This window comes from Nuphar pumila, chromosome 3, assembly GCF_984573655.1.
Source record: "Nuphar pumila chromosome 3, dmNupPumi1.hap1.1, whole genome shotgun sequence".
Classification (NCBI taxonomy): Eukaryota; Viridiplantae; Streptophyta; class Magnoliopsida; order Nymphaeales; family Nymphaeaceae; genus Nuphar; species Nuphar pumila.
The window spans coordinates 7,688,430-7,705,369 of record NC_143251.1 but is presented as its reverse complement, the minus strand read 5'-3'; the positions used below and the strand labels follow the sequence as shown (position 1 = coordinate 7,705,369).

At 38.6% G+C, this 16,940-nt stretch overlaps 1 protein-coding gene, 1 non-coding gene and 1 pseudogene across 2 annotated transcripts; 1 reads left to right on the top strand and 2 right to left on the bottom strand.

The window, feature by feature from the left end:
* Positions 1 to 6,243: 6,243 nt before the first annotated feature.
* LOC149841823 (pentatricopeptide repeat-containing protein At1g50270 pseudogene) lies at positions 6,244 to 7,164 on the bottom strand (annotated as a pseudogene).
* A 465-nt stretch (positions 7,165 to 7,629) lies between these two features.
* TRNAI-AAU (transfer RNA isoleucine (anticodon AAU)) lies at positions 7,630 to 7,703 on the top strand. The gene has a single exon. It is a non-coding gene; the product is annotated as a tRNA-Ile (tRNA).
* A 3,122-nt stretch (positions 7,704 to 10,825) lies between these two features.
* On the bottom strand, positions 10,826 to 16,738 carry LOC149841821 (la-related protein 6C-like). Its single transcript, XM_090000531.1, has 9 exons — positions 16,424 to 16,738; positions 14,691 to 14,772; positions 13,048 to 13,142; positions 12,864 to 12,935; positions 12,696 to 12,775; positions 12,512 to 12,608; positions 12,106 to 12,153; positions 11,731 to 11,862; positions 10,826 to 11,044 (listed from the first exon to the last, which is right to left on the bottom strand). Exons 1-9 carry the CDS (start codon positions 16,736 to 16,738, stop codon positions 10,826 to 10,828), a joined length of 1,140 nt encoding a protein of 379 aa, XP_089856657.1.
* Positions 16,739 to 16,940: the final 202 nt, after the last annotated feature.

Here is a 16,940-nt window from a genome sequence, read left to right as displayed (position 1 = left end):
CAGTAGGTTTTGAACTTGTGGCGTCCCTCCAGCTTGGCTATATTAACAAGTTGCCCCTACCAGATGAGTGGAGCCCACATGGTCTTGACATTCTAGGTCTAGTTCATGGTTGAGGTGTTAAAAAACATTCAAAGTACTTAATTACTAATATTGTAGCATAACTGTGAAGTACCAGACCGTTTTTCCTACGAGAAATTGTGCAAACTTGAGACAAGCTTTTTTCTATTTTGAAGTGCAAACAGGTTGAATATGAAGTTGATCATGGTAGATCGAAACTTGAATCTAAATGCTGCGCAAAAAGTCTTGCCCCAAATCTAGATCCAAACAAAATCTGATCCCTTGAGTCCGCTTGTCCAGAACCCGACTTGTACCCGAACCCATTTTATATATTAACCAACCCGATATATTCTTAATTGATGTCTTGGAACATCATTGAAGTGTTTTTATTTCAACTTGAAATGATTGGTTGATATCTAAATATTCTTTCTATATTTAGATTTTGGCATTATTTAGAATAATGAAAAACTTTTAATTTATTATCATATAATCTTTTTAATGAATAATTGATTTCATTAGTTTACATATTTTTTATTGGCAGGCAATTAAGTCTAAAATACCAAGCATATCAAGACCCAAGCTGAAACCCCAATATGTTAAATCACTGTGGAATTTTTATATCATCTTTACCTAGTTATCTTACTGATTGACTTGTTTCAATTTTTCAGGCTGACATTTTTTGTCCACCTTTGAGTTCTATGATGTTATTTCCATGCACCAGGATAGCAATGAGTTACATCCCATGTACTGGAGCTTCTAGATTACTAAATGTTTTGTAATTCCTTTCATGCCAACTGCCAATTTTATTCTTTAAGGGTATTTTCTTTGTTCAAATCTTATCCTACATTGTCTTCTGCATCTTAACATAATGACTGCTTGCTTGCACTTTCATATGTATCTTTATGCTGATCATTTCTGTTACTCTGTTGTTTCTTCTGTCCAGGTCTCTTAATTTTATGTTTTTTATATTTTTTCTTTTTGATATTCTATTTTGTCATACTTGTTTGTTCTATATTGCTATGTTCTACTTGAATATTTACTTCTCATCAACTTGTTTCATTTATGCTTGTTCACATCTTGTTTCTATATTGCTGTAAAAGGTTTATTTTGAAAAAAAAATTTATTGTTTTTTACTGGCACAAAAACTGCTCCAGTCAAAAGTTTTTCCTCGTGTGTTTTTACTTGCACAAGATCAGAGCCAGTAAAAAAAGGACTTTTGCTGGTGCAATATTGCGCCAGCAAACAGTTTTTACTGGCGCAGTTTTGCATCACTAAAAGATCCTTTCGTTTTGTGAAAGATCTTTACAGGCGCAGTTCTGCGCCAGTATTAACTTTTTGCTGGAGCAAATTTGTACCATCAAAAATATATTTTTTCTGGCGGTGTAAAGTTGAGCCAGGAAATGCATTAACGGCAGTACTTTCCTGGTGCAACTGCTCGCACATTCTTGCGCCAGCAAAGGTTTTTGCTAGCGCTACCTATATAAAAAAAAACTCATGTTAGAACAGTGATCGGGTTTAAAAGGTGAATTCAAAAATTGTAAGTAGAGTCGCGTAGCTCTGGTCCGGTTTCATTAGACATAGTTTTAGATTGGGTCCAACCGTCCAAGGCTTGAACTTGAACTTGAACCTGAACCAGTATGATTTGTGTTCAAATTTAGTTCTAAGTATATTAATTTAGACTATGGGTCAGTGGCTAGAGTATGCACATGGTCAGGTGCAAATGAGTTGGATAAGTATGGGCCCCAACTTGTATTAGACCACTTTGGGCCTATAGCTGTGTTGGTTTATGTTAAGATATATATAATCAGTTTGGGTTCGTAAATAGTTTCATTTGGAATAGGTCGAGCAAGAACCTGATAAGTTGCCATGGAGCCAACTAAGAGGACTTAAATGGAAAGGCCAATAATTTATGAGTAACGATCATTAAAAAGACTTAGATACGTAAGAAGGTAGGTGTTGCACCCATTGAAAATAAGATGAGAGAGAATCGTTTACGGTGGTTTGGACATATTCGGCGAAGGCCTAATGATGCTCCAGTTAGAAGGATGGAGAAATGGGAAAATATATTAGTTAAAAGAGGTTGGGGTAGGCCTAGGAAGACATGGATGGAGGTGATAGGAAAGGATATGAATGCTTTGAACCTCACTGAGGACATGGCATTGGATAGAAATGATTGGAGGAGAAGGATTCATGTGGAAGACCCAGAATGATTTTCTTTTTTGGTTCATATCGCCGACCCCAATTGTTTTGGGATGAAGGCGTAGTAGTTGTAGTTGTAGTTGTAGTTGTTGTTGTTGTTGTTGTTGTTGTTGTGATCATTAGAAAGAGTTGATTTTTTGATATTTACACGGAGAAACCACCCCTAGGATCAAAGATCTAGCCACACGCTCTGCCTGCCGTACTTACGGTCGCTACCCCTTGCCCCAAGGGATTTGCCACGCTTGGGCTTGCACAAGGAGTGACTTACCTAGCGGCTTAGGTCCCATTCCATATAGAAAGACTTGATTAGCTCAAGTATACATCAATCCAGGTACAATAGAGTTAGATATAATTTAGTCGATTTCTAGGCACATTGTAGAGAACCAATTAGATCATGGTAGTGAAAGTAGATAAGATATAAACAGGTAAATTTGCAGGACCAGGAAACAAACTTTTTTAAAAAAGAATTTACAAGTACACGCTCAATTTCTTGTGCATTGATAACATGTCCAACCTTTCAAAATCACATTGTTTTAGATCTGGAGAAAATAGGATTACAAAACCAATGCATTGTTTCAGCCTAAGACTAAACCTATTTTCACTTTTCATATTATTTGCTGAAATATTTGAAAACTGAAAAATGTGTCCTATCATGAGGGATTGCTTTCGGGCAGAACTGAAATAGTTGAAATGGTTTGGGCGTCATGTACAAAACATTTTGCTGAGCTTGAGTGGTTGATTTTCTAGCAGAAATTCATATCCTTGTTTGTCAAAACAGGCTTGACAGTGGATAACTTTTAGTTAGCTGACTCTAGCTCTTTTGCGATTAATTAGATTTGCATCATGCACCTATAGAGGTTGGGATCTCATTTATTTTGCTGTATTTATTTGTTTGAGGGAGATGAGTATAATACCTACTGGTTCTTATCGTCTCTTTCTCAATGAACAACGTGTCTGTTATCTCAAATAATCAACGATGGTGCAAGGACGCGAGGGTTGCTGCTGAAGGGCCATTTATTGGCATGTGTTATATGCTTTTCTTGCTTCAGAATTGTAATGATTTGATTTAGAAGGACAAACCATCATTTGTAATTATTTATTTATTTAATATAAATTCGGGGTAACCCCCAGCTTTATTGTTAAAAAAAAAATAGTTCAATCATATGTTCTACATATACTAATATAAAATATATCTAAACATATATTTTTTACTACTTAACGAGCTCTGGCAAATCGAGCCAAGCCAAGTACCTATTGATCGTGTTCAGCTTGCTTAGCCTATTTTCCGAGTTTGAATGAACCCTTTATGAGCCAAACATGATATGAACCACGAGCGGCTCGGCTTGTTTCCCAGCCCTTCCTACAAAAGTGTTCCCATTCGTAGCATTCCATCTGTTAGGGCTGCACCAAACCGTGGTTTTGGTTGCACTCATTGAAGAAAAACACGAGTTGGCAGTTCATTGATATTCTAAGACTACTCATTATCTACAAATAAAGCAAACCATAGATTAGAGCAAGCTTTCGTTTCTTGGTTCATAAGTTCGTGTATGTGTTTGTGGGATTTTATGTTCTTTGCAAATTGACAGGGATGGGAAGCAATTATTTTTCCAATATCATGCAATAGTGGTTTGATAGATTTCTCTTGTTGGATATTATTTTCTCTTTCTTCGATTGGACTATATCTTTGCAAAATAAGGAAAAAAAACGTAAAAGAAAATCAAGAGGTGTTTTTTATTGGAAGGTTGAGCATGTATTTGGCAAAATATGAAAGGTTGAACATTTATTTGTAAATTTGTTTTAATCGTCCAAATTCTGAACATTATTTGACCCACTTACTCCCCTAGGCCTCCAGCTGTGAGGTCCAATAAATTCTTAGATTGAACTTTCGAATTAAAAAAAAAAACTAGCAACTTTTGGACTGTGTAGGGCAATTTCCACAGATTTTTATCACTTTATATCCCCTACACATTTTTCATAATTTAGGCAGCAATTCAGTAAACATAAAATAGAATCGAGAAGTTCTATCTATCATCCTTGTACAAGGTCAAGGACAATCATTGGTGACGATCAGTCATGAACAAAAAGAATCAATGTCTGCTTGAATGACTAAGCTAGATTAAAAAATCTTTAATTGGTGACTAAAAAAGCTACCTAGTAATATTCCACAGATAATTGCGTGCTTACATATTCAGAAGAGATCACGATCTTATTGGTGGTCCCCAGCAGAAAGTTAATCTATATCAATAAATTACAAATAAAATAAAATAAACATGAACCCTTGTGCAACAAAATTTCACTTTTCTATCAAAACCAATTGTGTTACAAGAGATACCTTGGCAACTTCCCCACAAATTAAGTTGAAGGGGAAGAAATTTGTTTGCAAGTCTGTTACCGATGGAGACTATACCAAATATATGGACTCATGTAAGGTTCTATCATCATCTTAAGGTGATATACCGACAATTTAATTGGTTACAGTCACCAAACAATTTTCATCTGCACATAATTTCGAGACAGGATCAGGTGCCATGGTACACTTGAAGTGTGTCGCTGCACCTGATCCTGGCCCCTCTCTCTCTCTCTCTCTCTCTCTCTCTCTCTCTCTCTCTCTCTCTCTCTCTCTCTCTCGCATATCCAGTGGCATGCTATATCCAGCAAGAAACTGCTAGGCTTTAACTGAACCATAGCTTTCCAACCTCAACTGCTCAACCAACGTATTCAACATGGCATAAATCTGAGGGGACTGAGGATGAGATTTGTCATGAGCAAGAAATTCATGGATGCAACCCTCTACCTCTATCCAACTATATCCAGGGTTCTTTTGTCTTCCATGATCCCTTAGGGCTGCCCTCATCCTCTCAGCATCTTCCCAGTGTTCCCACCTACCTGCAGCAGCATATATATTCGACAAGATCACATAATTTCCATCATTTCTTGGTTCTAGCTGCACTAGATGCTGCATTGCCCATTCCCCAATATCGACATTGTTGTTGATCATGCAAGCGTGCAATAAAGACCCCCACACACTAGCTCTTGGTTCAAATGGCATGCTATCTATAATATGTTTAGCTAGCTCAAGAAGCCCGCCTCATCCAAAAAGTTCAGGCATGCAAGCATAATGCTCCATTCTAAGCTCTACGTAATAATCTCTGCGCATGGACAGGAAGTATGATTGCCCTTCATGGACCAGACCTGCATGAGAACATGCACTCAAGATAGCCACAAATGTGACACTGTTCGGTCTCACCCTTTTATCCAACATCTTAGAGAATGTAAGAATCGCTTCTTGAGAATGCTCAAGTACTGCATAGCCATTTATCAATGCACTCCATGAGATGACATCCCTCTGAGGCATGGCATACAAGACATGCTGCATTTTCTCCACACATCCACACTTTGCATACATATCCAAAAGTGTTGTTGCAACCATCAAATCCAATCCAATCCCAAACCCATATTGTTCACCAATTCATGAATCTCCATGCTAGGGGTGGCAATTTCTGACACGACCCGCCAACCCGCCTCTTAGGCGGGTTCGGGTTGGGCTTAAGCCAACCCGTTTAATAAACGGGTCGACCCGCGTAACCCGTTTATTAAACAGGTCGGGTTCGGGTTGGGGGTATGCCAACCCGGCTGACCCGTTTAATAAACGGGTTAGGCGGGTGGGTCAACCCGCCAACCCGCCAACCCGTCTGCCAACCCGCCAACCCAACCCGTCAACCCGACCCGCCAACCTGACTACCTGCCAACCCGACCCGCCAACCTGACTACCTGCCAACCCGATCCGTCAACCCGCCAACCCGACCCGCGAGCCTAAAAACCCGTTTACCCGACCCAACCCATTTATTAAATGGGTTGGCGGGTCGTGTCGGGTTACCCGTTTATTAAACGGGTCGGGTTCGTGTTTGCCACAGCCGACCCGTTTAATAAATGGGTCGGGTTCAGGTTGAGGTATGCTGACCCGCCAACCCGACCCGATTGCCACCCCTACTCCATGCCCTCACTTAGAGCTCCCAGCTGTGCACACGAGGAAAGAGCACTTACAAAAGTAACAGCATTAGGCATAACCATCAAATCTTGCATCTTCCTGAAAAGTTCAAGGGCCTTAGTAGCATGGCCATTCTTTGAAAAAACACTAATCGAAGCATTCCATGAGACCACATCTCTGTGAGGAATTCTATCAAACAACTCCATGGCTTCATTAAAAAAGCCACCCTTCATATACATATCCATCAAACAGGTGCTAACAATGGCATTGATCTCCAAACCACTCTCTACCATGAATTCGTGCATATGTCTTCCTTTCTCGATATCCCCTGCCTCTGCACATGCAGAAACTACACTCACCATCGTAACAAAATTAGGTTTCACGCCCCTAGACCTCATCCTATCGAACAAATCTAAAGCTTCACCGGACGCCCTACTTTGAATGTAACCCCCTATCGTGGCACTCTATAAAAAAACACCATTTACTTCCGAAACCTCTTCGAAGATTGCTCTGGCTGCTTCCAGACGATCACGCATACAATAGGCCGTGATCATACCAGTAATTGCCACCATATCTCTCTGAGGCATTTCATCAAAACACTTGGTGCGCAACTTCAGTTAACTCATTTTTTGAGTACAAATCAATCAAAGCGTTTCCAACATACAAATTAGAGGAAAACCTAAACTTGAAATGTTGGTATGAATCTGCTGCCCCTCTCGAATCGCCAACATCTTACTACAACCTTTCAAGACGAAGGGGAAGGTGAGATGATTGGGCGCCACGAGTTGGCGCCGCATTCGGACGTAGAGAAGGATGGATCGATCATAGGGATCATTTTCAGAGTAACCCCTGATCATGGCGGTCCAAAGCAACGAGTTCGGGAGAGGAATTTGGCGGAAGATCGAGGAGGCAACGTCCATCCTTCGAATCGAATTGCAGACGTTGACAAGCTTTGAGAAGAGCAAATCGGAGTTATGGAGCCCGGAGAAGACGAGGATCTGATTGACGTGAGTGATGTTAGCGATTCACTGTAGGAAGGAAATGCATATCTGATGTGGGTCTGTGTAGGGTCGATGCTTTAACGTTGCCGACATCGCGCCATGACCGTCTCAGAAAGCGTAAGCTCAAATGTTGGGAAGTTTATAGCACGTTTGGTTCATCGGGGAAAGCCCATTCCATGGAATCGAGATCCATTGTTTTGTGAATTAGATGAACAATACATGATCAACAAAAATAGGAAAATGAACTCTTATGAACAATTGTTTCACAACAAATTGTGTGAAAGTGAAACGCATGGTTTGAAAATGGCCATTTTTTCATGGCGAGAGGAACAGGGTCGAAGAAATAAAACTACTTTTAGTTTGTTCATAGATTCAATATCCACGGGCCTATTAGCTCAGTTGGTTAGAGCGTCGTGCTAATAACGCGAAGGTCGCAGGTTCGAAACCTGCATGGGCCACTTTCCACTATTTTTAATTATTTTCCATTTTTTAAGAAGCCAAATTCTAAACCAACTCTTCGAACGCTAGTATTTTTCACAGCATCTTTATGAAGTTCACTTAAAAGCCACATTTGTAAGGCTTCCATCGTCCGAACTTCCTATCATTTATTATTCTATTTAATTAGTTTTTACTTTTAGAAAATTATTTGTATTATATTTGGAGAAAGTTTGGATATAGGTCATATCCGGACGCTAACCAGGTTTTTTGAAAAACTGGATTAAAGCTTTCCCATATTTGGGTCAAGCAAGAACTTCGTGATACAGACATAGATCACTGAATCAGGGATGCAAGCTGGTTATAAATCCAAAAAACATGCTTTCACAGCTCTTAAAAAAATGCATTAGGAGAACGAAAAGCTTGTTTTCCCTAACATGACAGTCTTTTTTTTATAAATACCTGGAATCATAATTTTCTTGCTAAAGGAATTGTAAACTGCTTTAAAATCTTTTTTTTTCTCGTAAAACTTGTTTACATGATTTACATGTTTTAGTAAAATTGACAAAAATTAAATTTCAAGCAAATCTAGGGCTGTCAACAGGTCGGGTATGGGCATGAAAAGTGCTGATCCCACCCAACTAATATTTGGATCACCCTGAACCCCATCTGAGCAACATGCAGGCCGGGTTTCTGTCATGATTTATCCAAATATTTTATATGTATTTTTAATAAAATTAAATTTATAATATTATATGGGTCTGGGTTTGGGATTCCACTGTCTACATACCCTGATGGGTCAGGTACTCCACCGGTTGACAGCTATCACACATTTCAATTACTCATTTTCATACACTATCACAGGGTGGCTGTGAAGGTGCCAGATCAAACTCTTTGCTACTGGCTTCCACTTCCACTTCTTTGCTAATGCTTCATGCTTAACACTAGGGTTGTCAACGGCTCGGGTTTACCCGGACCTAACCCGTACCAAACCCTATAGGGTCTGGGTATGGTGATAAATAAGAAGACCCGAAGATCCGATTAATACATGGAGCCGGGTATAGTTTTGAAATTTTATATCAGACCTGAGCTTGACCCATGTTCCGATTAAGATCCACAAATTTTCAGTGTAAAAATGATAATATTATTACTTTACCGGGACTGGTTCATGTAGTTCTTATCGAGTATGTGTATGGTTTCTCTTATGGTGGGTCTGATTAGACCGAGGTTCGGACAAGATACCATACCTGAAAATTGGGGTCAGGTCTGGTTTCACCTGGGTCCGAACCAAAGCCGACCCGTTGACACCCCTACTTTACAGATATAACTTTTATCGGGTCCACTTCATGTGTTGCTTCTGTTAGAGAACCATGTTTAAATCCTTCATCTGGCTCCAGTTCAGATCCACACGTGATCCAATCCAAAGAAGTTTTAATATTGAAAGGGCTTAGAAAATGTGGTGGCAATGAGAAGCCTACTATTTCAATGAGTCTCGGTACTGAAGTTTCCTATCCATTAGGAGGAAAGTGCGCAAACTTATCTTGGTTTAAGCCAAGAAAATATCCTAGCCTAGCCTAGGTTTAAGAAGGAAAGGCAAGTGGTTGCATGATAAAATACTTGTTTAACTTAATGAAATTGTATATAGGAACCCAAAACCATATATAAGGGTAACTTAAATGAGTATATATTGTCTTCTCTCCTCTCTATAATGAATAAGAGAGTTGTAGCACTTCCCCTGATCGATTTGTGTTGTATGATTGTTTGTTAGTGCTTTTTTTTTTTTAAGTCCCGCTAGGGTTAGGCAGACCCCTACCAGTTATACAACAATACCTTTGAGTTTTGAACCTGCAACGTCCCAATACAAGGTGACGTGCACTAACAGCTCCTACCAGTACTCAGAGTTTTATATTGCGGACACCCACTCTGGTCCACAGTCAATGTGACATCAACATCTAACGGGGTGTCCAAACCATAGGGTAGTTTCTTCATGCTGTATTTTCAAGGATATATGAAGGGATAAAGAAGCATCTATAGATTTCCTTTAAAGCCGAGGCCAGACCTTCCCCTATTTCAATAACGCCCTGACGCTTCGCTTTGCGAGTGCTATTGGTTTGCAACTGAGCCTTGAGCCTAGAACTAGCCTACCACGAGTCAATGACCTGAACCGAAGCTCAGGCTCTGTTTGGAAGCCTTACACTGGGATGAAAGCACTGTTATCATACATGGCTAAAATATGTTTTTTTTGGTGAGAGGCAGTGTCTTCAAAATATGGTGCTGACAGAATATGGTGTTGGGGATGGAGTTGCCAAAAGTATCTTATTGTGAATGGCGTTGAAATGTGGCAATGGGGGCAACACTTATGCTACTCTCAAACAACCGAGGCCCGAGGGTGTTGGGGGGAACCATAATGAACTGCTCCCAAATGGCAAAGGGTATTGCAATGCACATCCAATTCAAAGATCCCAAACAGAGGCTTAGGGGTGGTGACTGCCAATCCCATGAAATAGGAGCTTAATTTCACTATCCAAATACATGAACACACTCTGATACTCATCTCCATAATGCATATCAACCTGATATGGACTTGGATATGGGTCGCCTGTGTGTGGTTCGACACTTATCTCCATAGTTTAAATGAATAAATGTAGATGCGGATCAAGCACAAGAATGATGAAAAGCCAGCATCTTTGATTGCCAACTAATCCAAATTTTTGTTTAGAAAAAGTATTATTTACATCAAATAAACCCCTATGAAATAAGCCCCAACTAAGAGGCAAGCTCTTCTTCCTTATTAAGAAACAGATGCTAAACGATAACTAAGAATCGTAACTTCTTCCTTTTTCATATAAGAAAATAAATCTCATCTACTGAATTTTTACTATACCTGCATTTATTTGGTGCCCTTGGTGAAGGAGTTGGGAGTGGGGGCTGTGGGTCGGAAGAGAAAATTAGAGACCATCATCTCATTATTTATATAATAATTCCAATGAATGTTTTATTACTGCCTCTAGTACACAATACACAAATAATGTAAAAAAAAAATTGTTGCACCAAAAAGAAAAAGAAAAAGAAAAAAGATGCTTCCTATCTGTAATAAAGTCAGTTTAATCCACTCAACATGATATTTAATCTACAAATGACCAGCCTAAGAATTTGGTGAAGCAACTGGTTTGCCTCTGCCCATGGTAAATCCCCGTGTGCCGTCTGGTGTTCTTGGGCCTGGAGGTGGAGGCTTGTTCACTTGGTTGGTATGGTTTGTACAGTTTGGTTGCACCAACATGGACCCAGCGAGTTTCTGACACTGTCCGTGCCCCACACATTTGACCCAACCCCGTCCACGTCCTTTCTTAGCACTGTCATCACCCTGCGAACAAGCGAGAAACATTAAACATGTCAATGCTTATCATGTTAATTACAACAGCTAATCACATCAAAGTTGAAGCAGGTGATGCTGATAAATCTGAAGATCAACCAAGCATTGTCATGATGCCATGTGTACAAAATAAAGAAATATAGAGACCAACTAAAGATGTAACAATTTTCGACTTTTGTTCCAAAGCATAGCCACAAGTTTCGCTGATATTTTCAAAATATTGGTTATGACATAAGTATAGCAATATTATCGCGCGATAATATCATGATGGTTTAAAACAAAATCTTACTCTATATATTTTTGTAAATTATGTTTGTTTTATTTTTAAAACTTTTTCTAACTGTATAAAAAATCCTGCCAAAACCTATTATGTCTTGTTCTTTTTCATTTTTCTTTATTTCAAACTTTTCTTGAGAAAAATAACATTCTGAAAAAAGCTCCCGAGAAAAACCTTGCCAAGAATGAGATTCATGGCTATGTTTCAAAGAAAACATAGCAATCATCTTCCATTAACTAATGGGCATTTATTGGTGACATCCCATCTGCATTTTACGTGAAATGAAGGAACTCAATGATTGGAATTGGACCAAAGATAACCTAATGATCATCAAATCAAGAAAACCATTCAACTATAATATGGAGAGCATCAACTGAGAAACCAAAGATAATCAATATACAGTGTTTTCAGCTGCATGTTCAGACTGTGGGCAACATCCATCCAGCAATTCACATGTATGATGCACGCTCTCATCTTCATGGTTGGCATCTGCATTGTCAAACTCCTGTTTTTTACTTCTGGCAGATTTTGGCTGGACAAACAAGAAATATCAGATTAGAGATACCAAAGTTATGCTGTTATGCATAAAACACATTATATGACATTTGTTTTCAGTCAAAATACCGAACGTCTGAGAAGCAGTCGCACTCTTAGGCCCTTCCTCCAGTTCTCATCATTTAGCTCTGCAATCTAAAATGTAGCTAAAATCTAAGTACTCTTTTTATGATAGGACAAAGCATGAATCGTGTGTAACTTTGAACAAAATAAAACTCACTGCTTTCTCGGCCTGTGCTACGGTCTCGTACTCCACAAGCGCATGCAACTTCACAAGAAAATGGTCAGTTAAGACATATAACTAGGAGTATATAATACATACATACATGAGTTGAGAATATGAATCTGAACAGCAAGGCCACTATTCCTCCACACACGAAATTAACACCTACCCCATATATCAAAAACCACTATTCCTCCAAAAAATGGGAAAATCAAAACATATAGGCAGGAGAATAGACTAACTCGTAGCACATGAAGGCAAATTTCCATCAGTTTTCATGTTTTTTGCTTACAACAAAGGAAATTGTAATTTCATTAAACTACTGTCAGGCCAGGGAAGCATCTGAAATTTATGGTAATGATTCAACATAAGAAAAGAGAGTAAAGAATCAAGAAACCAAAACCTTGTTGCTAACAAGCACATCAGCTTTAACAGATCTAGATACAACAGAAGTGGCAACATTAGACTCTGGCGGATGACATATTCGAACGTTCTTCACACTGCCAATAAAAAAAATGACCTTCAAATGCATGAACCCAGTGATGAGCCTCATAAAGAGAGAACATGAAGAAAAAGAGGAATTTCACCTTCCAACCACGCTGAATATTTTCTCAAGGTTTTGATGAGAATAATTCTCAGGTAAGTTTTCTACCACGACTGTACGTGACTGCATGTCATAAAAGAAAAATATCAATCTTTATCTATTGCCTTCATATCAAATTATCCATGTGCAAGTGTGCATATGTTGACTGTACCTGGAAATCTTCTACATCTGCATCAGTAAGTGGATGTTTGCGTTTGACTTTCTTCCCATCTGCACTTACAACCTTAGAGGGGGGGAATTTTTAAAAATAAAATAAAATAAATAAAATGTAAAGAGGTTGATGTCATATCATATCAGAAGCAGAATATAAAAGAAGCAACAACAGAACAGCTTACAAGCTTTGTAGAGGTCCGAAGTGCCGCAGCTAGGATATCATTGTTATTAACAAGGGGTTTTATCTTCTTAAAAGAAGAAATAACTGATATTGGAACTGCACAGAAAAGTAAAGGAGATTCATCTCAGATCTGTCTTTAATGATTTGCTAAAGGTCACATGAAGACCTCAACAGAACAATAAAAAAGCATTCCCAAGGAAAAAACACTAGAAATAAGAAGCAAACACACCATAGTTTACACAAATATGCCTATATTGTTGTCTTTGATGCTATAAACTGACTAGAGTTGATCTTATTATGTTGAAAATGCGAACAACATTAGTGGTCAAAGAGTTTCATACTCAACTCCAGCTGTTATTTTGAATTGAAGTCATATAAAAACTTATCTTGCAACATAAAAAGTCAATGAGTTTTTCCTTAAGCAAATTTTAATTTGAGTATATCAGTTGCAAAATCCCTGTTCACTAGGATACTTCTTCCAAGATCTGTTCAAAGCTGCTAATAGATAACAAGCTTGTGTATTCCTATCACGGAAATCCAATTACTTCATCACTCTATTCATATTATAATTCAGGGTGGTTTATAAAAACATGAAACTACAAAATTTCTCATTTGAATGAAGAGAGCAGGACAGGGCGCTTAAGAACTGATCCAGTGTTTTCGGATTTTTATAAATTTACAGATTATTTACAACAACAATGGCCAGAAACAGCATATCAGATTGTCTCCAAGTACTAAAATTTACTGCCCTCCCTTTCTCTTTCTATCTTCCATGTAGGGATGCTCGCCCTTTATTAATGAAATGCACTTATATTCAGCAGAATAGGAAATAAAGAATTAAAAGTTTCTTCCATTGAAGGATTTTAAGGCTAATAAAAATAAAGCAGCACAATAGTAAGAGCAATGTCCAAGTCATAAGATTAAGATGACGTTCCATCATTGTTATCATGAAGTCATTGCTCTGTTCATGAGAAAATAAATGCTTGCAGGGACATATCTATTTAGAATTTTATGTTATAAAACAGTGTCCATGTATCTGCTAATTTAGTTCTTTAATTATTTAGCAAAAGATATGTTGGATACAAATTGCTGTTATAGACTCAAGTTTAGGTACCAGTTTGAAACAAACAAATGCAAAGCGAAGTGGGTACTAAGTCAATTGACAACCTTACCCTTAGAACCGACTACCTTGCTATGAATATGACCAGTAGACTTTTTAATGGACAAATTTGAAGAACCGTAGATAAAATTTGCATCAAACGTGTATCAATATAGATGTCATCAGAGATGCAGATATCTATACAGGTCTATTTTCTGTCAGAAATTAGGTTTCGAACTTCCATGAGTTGGAACAAAATAATCTGTACCAACCTGTCCTCTGTTTTGGCCAAAACTTTAGTTAGAGAGAAAGCCATGGTTATATTGTAGTCAACAGTTGGCTTGTCTCCTGGCCTGTGCCACTTTTTGATCGGATCAATATCTCAAATGCAGTAAAGGATGCATTTGATTTTAAAAAATTGGAAACGCATCTCAGTTGTGGATATCAAATAGTCATCACCATGGATTAGACTTGCCATGTGGGGTTTCCGTTTGACATACAGAAATAAGACAATTCGAATCAAGGTAAATCTGGTTTTTTCTTACCATATCCTTCAGGATCTTTATTCATAAACTTCATTAAGTAGTCAGTGCAAGCCAAATTTGCAGTGCTGAATTGGTATTCAACCTGCCAACAACACCATGAAATGAAAAAACTAGATGTATCAGTTTACAATAAAAAAGAAAAAAGAAATACCTATGTGGTACAGTGGTAGTGACAAGTACACACAAATACCAAATATATGGCCCTTGAAGCACCTGATGCTCCAAATTTATAAAAACTGTCAAGACGAACTCCCAATTTATAAAAAAGGAAGATGACATTATTATGCAGGCCTCAAGAAAAACAGCAGGGGATGAAAAAAGCAACCCTAACCTAACAGCAGATCATCCGCTGATCTTCATAAGAATAACAATTGTTAGAAAGTCGGTCACCGGTCTTCAAAGAACACCAATGATTTTCTTTTTTCTCTATTTATCATAACATATAACATATAAGAAAACTATTATTTTCTTCTTTTTTCATCAGGATATGTTGCATGAAGCCCATTTAAATTACTACATGAACATGCAAATGAGAGAGATCCAGGGATCGCTCAAGTGTCTGCCTATGTGACACAGGCAATCACATGACAGAATTCCATGGGCTCCACAGCAACAGAATGCAGGGCCCACTCAGAATGCGGCCATGTGTGCCTGGAGTTGGGTTCCATTCATCCCCAATGTCATCCTTATCTTCATACCCCTCTTTGGGATTTCATGGATAAAACTCGTTTCGATCAAACAGGACTAAGATGTGATCTGCATCATTCATTTAGTGAAGATAGACATTTAAGTCGCCGAAATCCGACTGCCGAAATCCGACCTTGTATACAGGTTTTTTTTTTCGATTCGAAAATCAACGGTTGATAAAACGCAAAATTTTGTGATTTAATTATACTTATTAAGTCGACCATGCTGAATCCATCTATAAGGTCAGATTTGATCTAAATAACTTGCATCATAAGATTCAAGAGGGGTATGAACATGGGGGATGACGTTGGAATGAGTGGAACCGAACTCATTGGCCTATGTCACATAGGTAGGCAATTAAGCGATCCCACATGCAAAAGAAAGAAAACCCCCCAGTCTTATCTGAGACATCAAAGATAGACAAAGTATTCTTGCATTAGTTTTCCCATCGTATTCTAATATACCAAGATAACCCAATATAAAACTCATAACCATTAAAAAAAAGTGGAAAAAATAAATGCAACAAGAAAACTCGATGTTCCTTTCTGAGTATTATTTGTCACGAGAAACCAATGGAGAAAAAAAAAAACAGTTCTTTTCTTGGTTACAAAATATTAAGGGGCTGTTTGGATGACAAGGGTAAAACCTGGTTTTTGGCAAAACAAGTTTGCCAAAAAATCAGCTTTAAAAATACTGTTTGGGTGACAAAAACCTGTTTTGGTTACCCAAAATTTAAAAAACAGAAAAAAATTACAAAAAAAAGGACGGCCATTTTCCGGCCAGCCACCGTTTTTTTTGTTGACCGAACCAGGTTTTCATTAAAACTTGGTTAAGCACAACCGAAGTTTTTGGCATCCAAACATGCCAAAAACTTGGTTTTTTTACCTTAACTGGGTTTTTCACGTACGACTCTCTCTCTCTCTCTCCACATACACAAAACGTACAGGTGCCAACATAAGATGACACGGTGATTTGAAATTACGAATAGACAAAACAAGAGCACAACAAAGAAAAGAGAAACAAGAAAATGGTGACGAGAGAATCACTTGTTTGACAATCTTCTGCTTGAGATCTTCAGTGAGAACATCCTTTGATGAGGAAGAGGGAAGAAACGTCAAAGTGGAACAGAAGCTCTGCGTGGGCAACAGCTCTTGTTCAGGGAAGTAACAAATCTGCGAGCCATCACCTCCGACGATATGAAAACAAGGGTAGACGAACCCGGGAGCGGACGTCTGGGATTGAGATCTGGGGACGAATTCCGGTGCCTGAGCGTTGAGTTTGCTCATGGTGGTGGATCGCTCGAGGGACTTCTCGGCGTGTTCTTCTGTTTTCAATGAAGGGTCCATCTGAAGTTGCGCCATCTTCTTTGAGGAAAGGCTGCGAGATCTGATTGTGCGTGACGATTAAACAAGAAGATTGGTGGTGGTGGGGATGGAGAAAAGGGCTAGATGAGAACGTTCTGTTTCTCTTGGTGGGTACTGGAAAGAAGAATGGACGGGTGGATGAAGTTGATAGGGGGGGAATGCAGGAATCCTGATGGGGGGAGAAAAAGTAAAGATTTGA

What these genes read in the sequence shown, in the direction of transcription:
- LOC149841821 (XM_090000531.1), bottom strand. Translation starts at nt 16,738, where the DNA reads ATGGCGCAACTTCAGATGGACCCTTCATTGAAAACAGAAGAACACGCC. An exon ending in ATATTCAGCGTGGTTGGAAG is followed by an intron (nt 12,609 to 12,695) that starts GTGAAATTCCTC and finishes TTTTATTGGCAG; the next exon opens with TGTGAAGAACGTTCGAATAT. An exon ending in ATGTGCTTGTTAGCAACAAG is followed by an intron (nt 12,154 to 12,511) that starts GTTTTGGTTTCT and finishes TTTCTTGTGAAG; the next exon opens with TTGCATGCGCTTGTGGAGTA.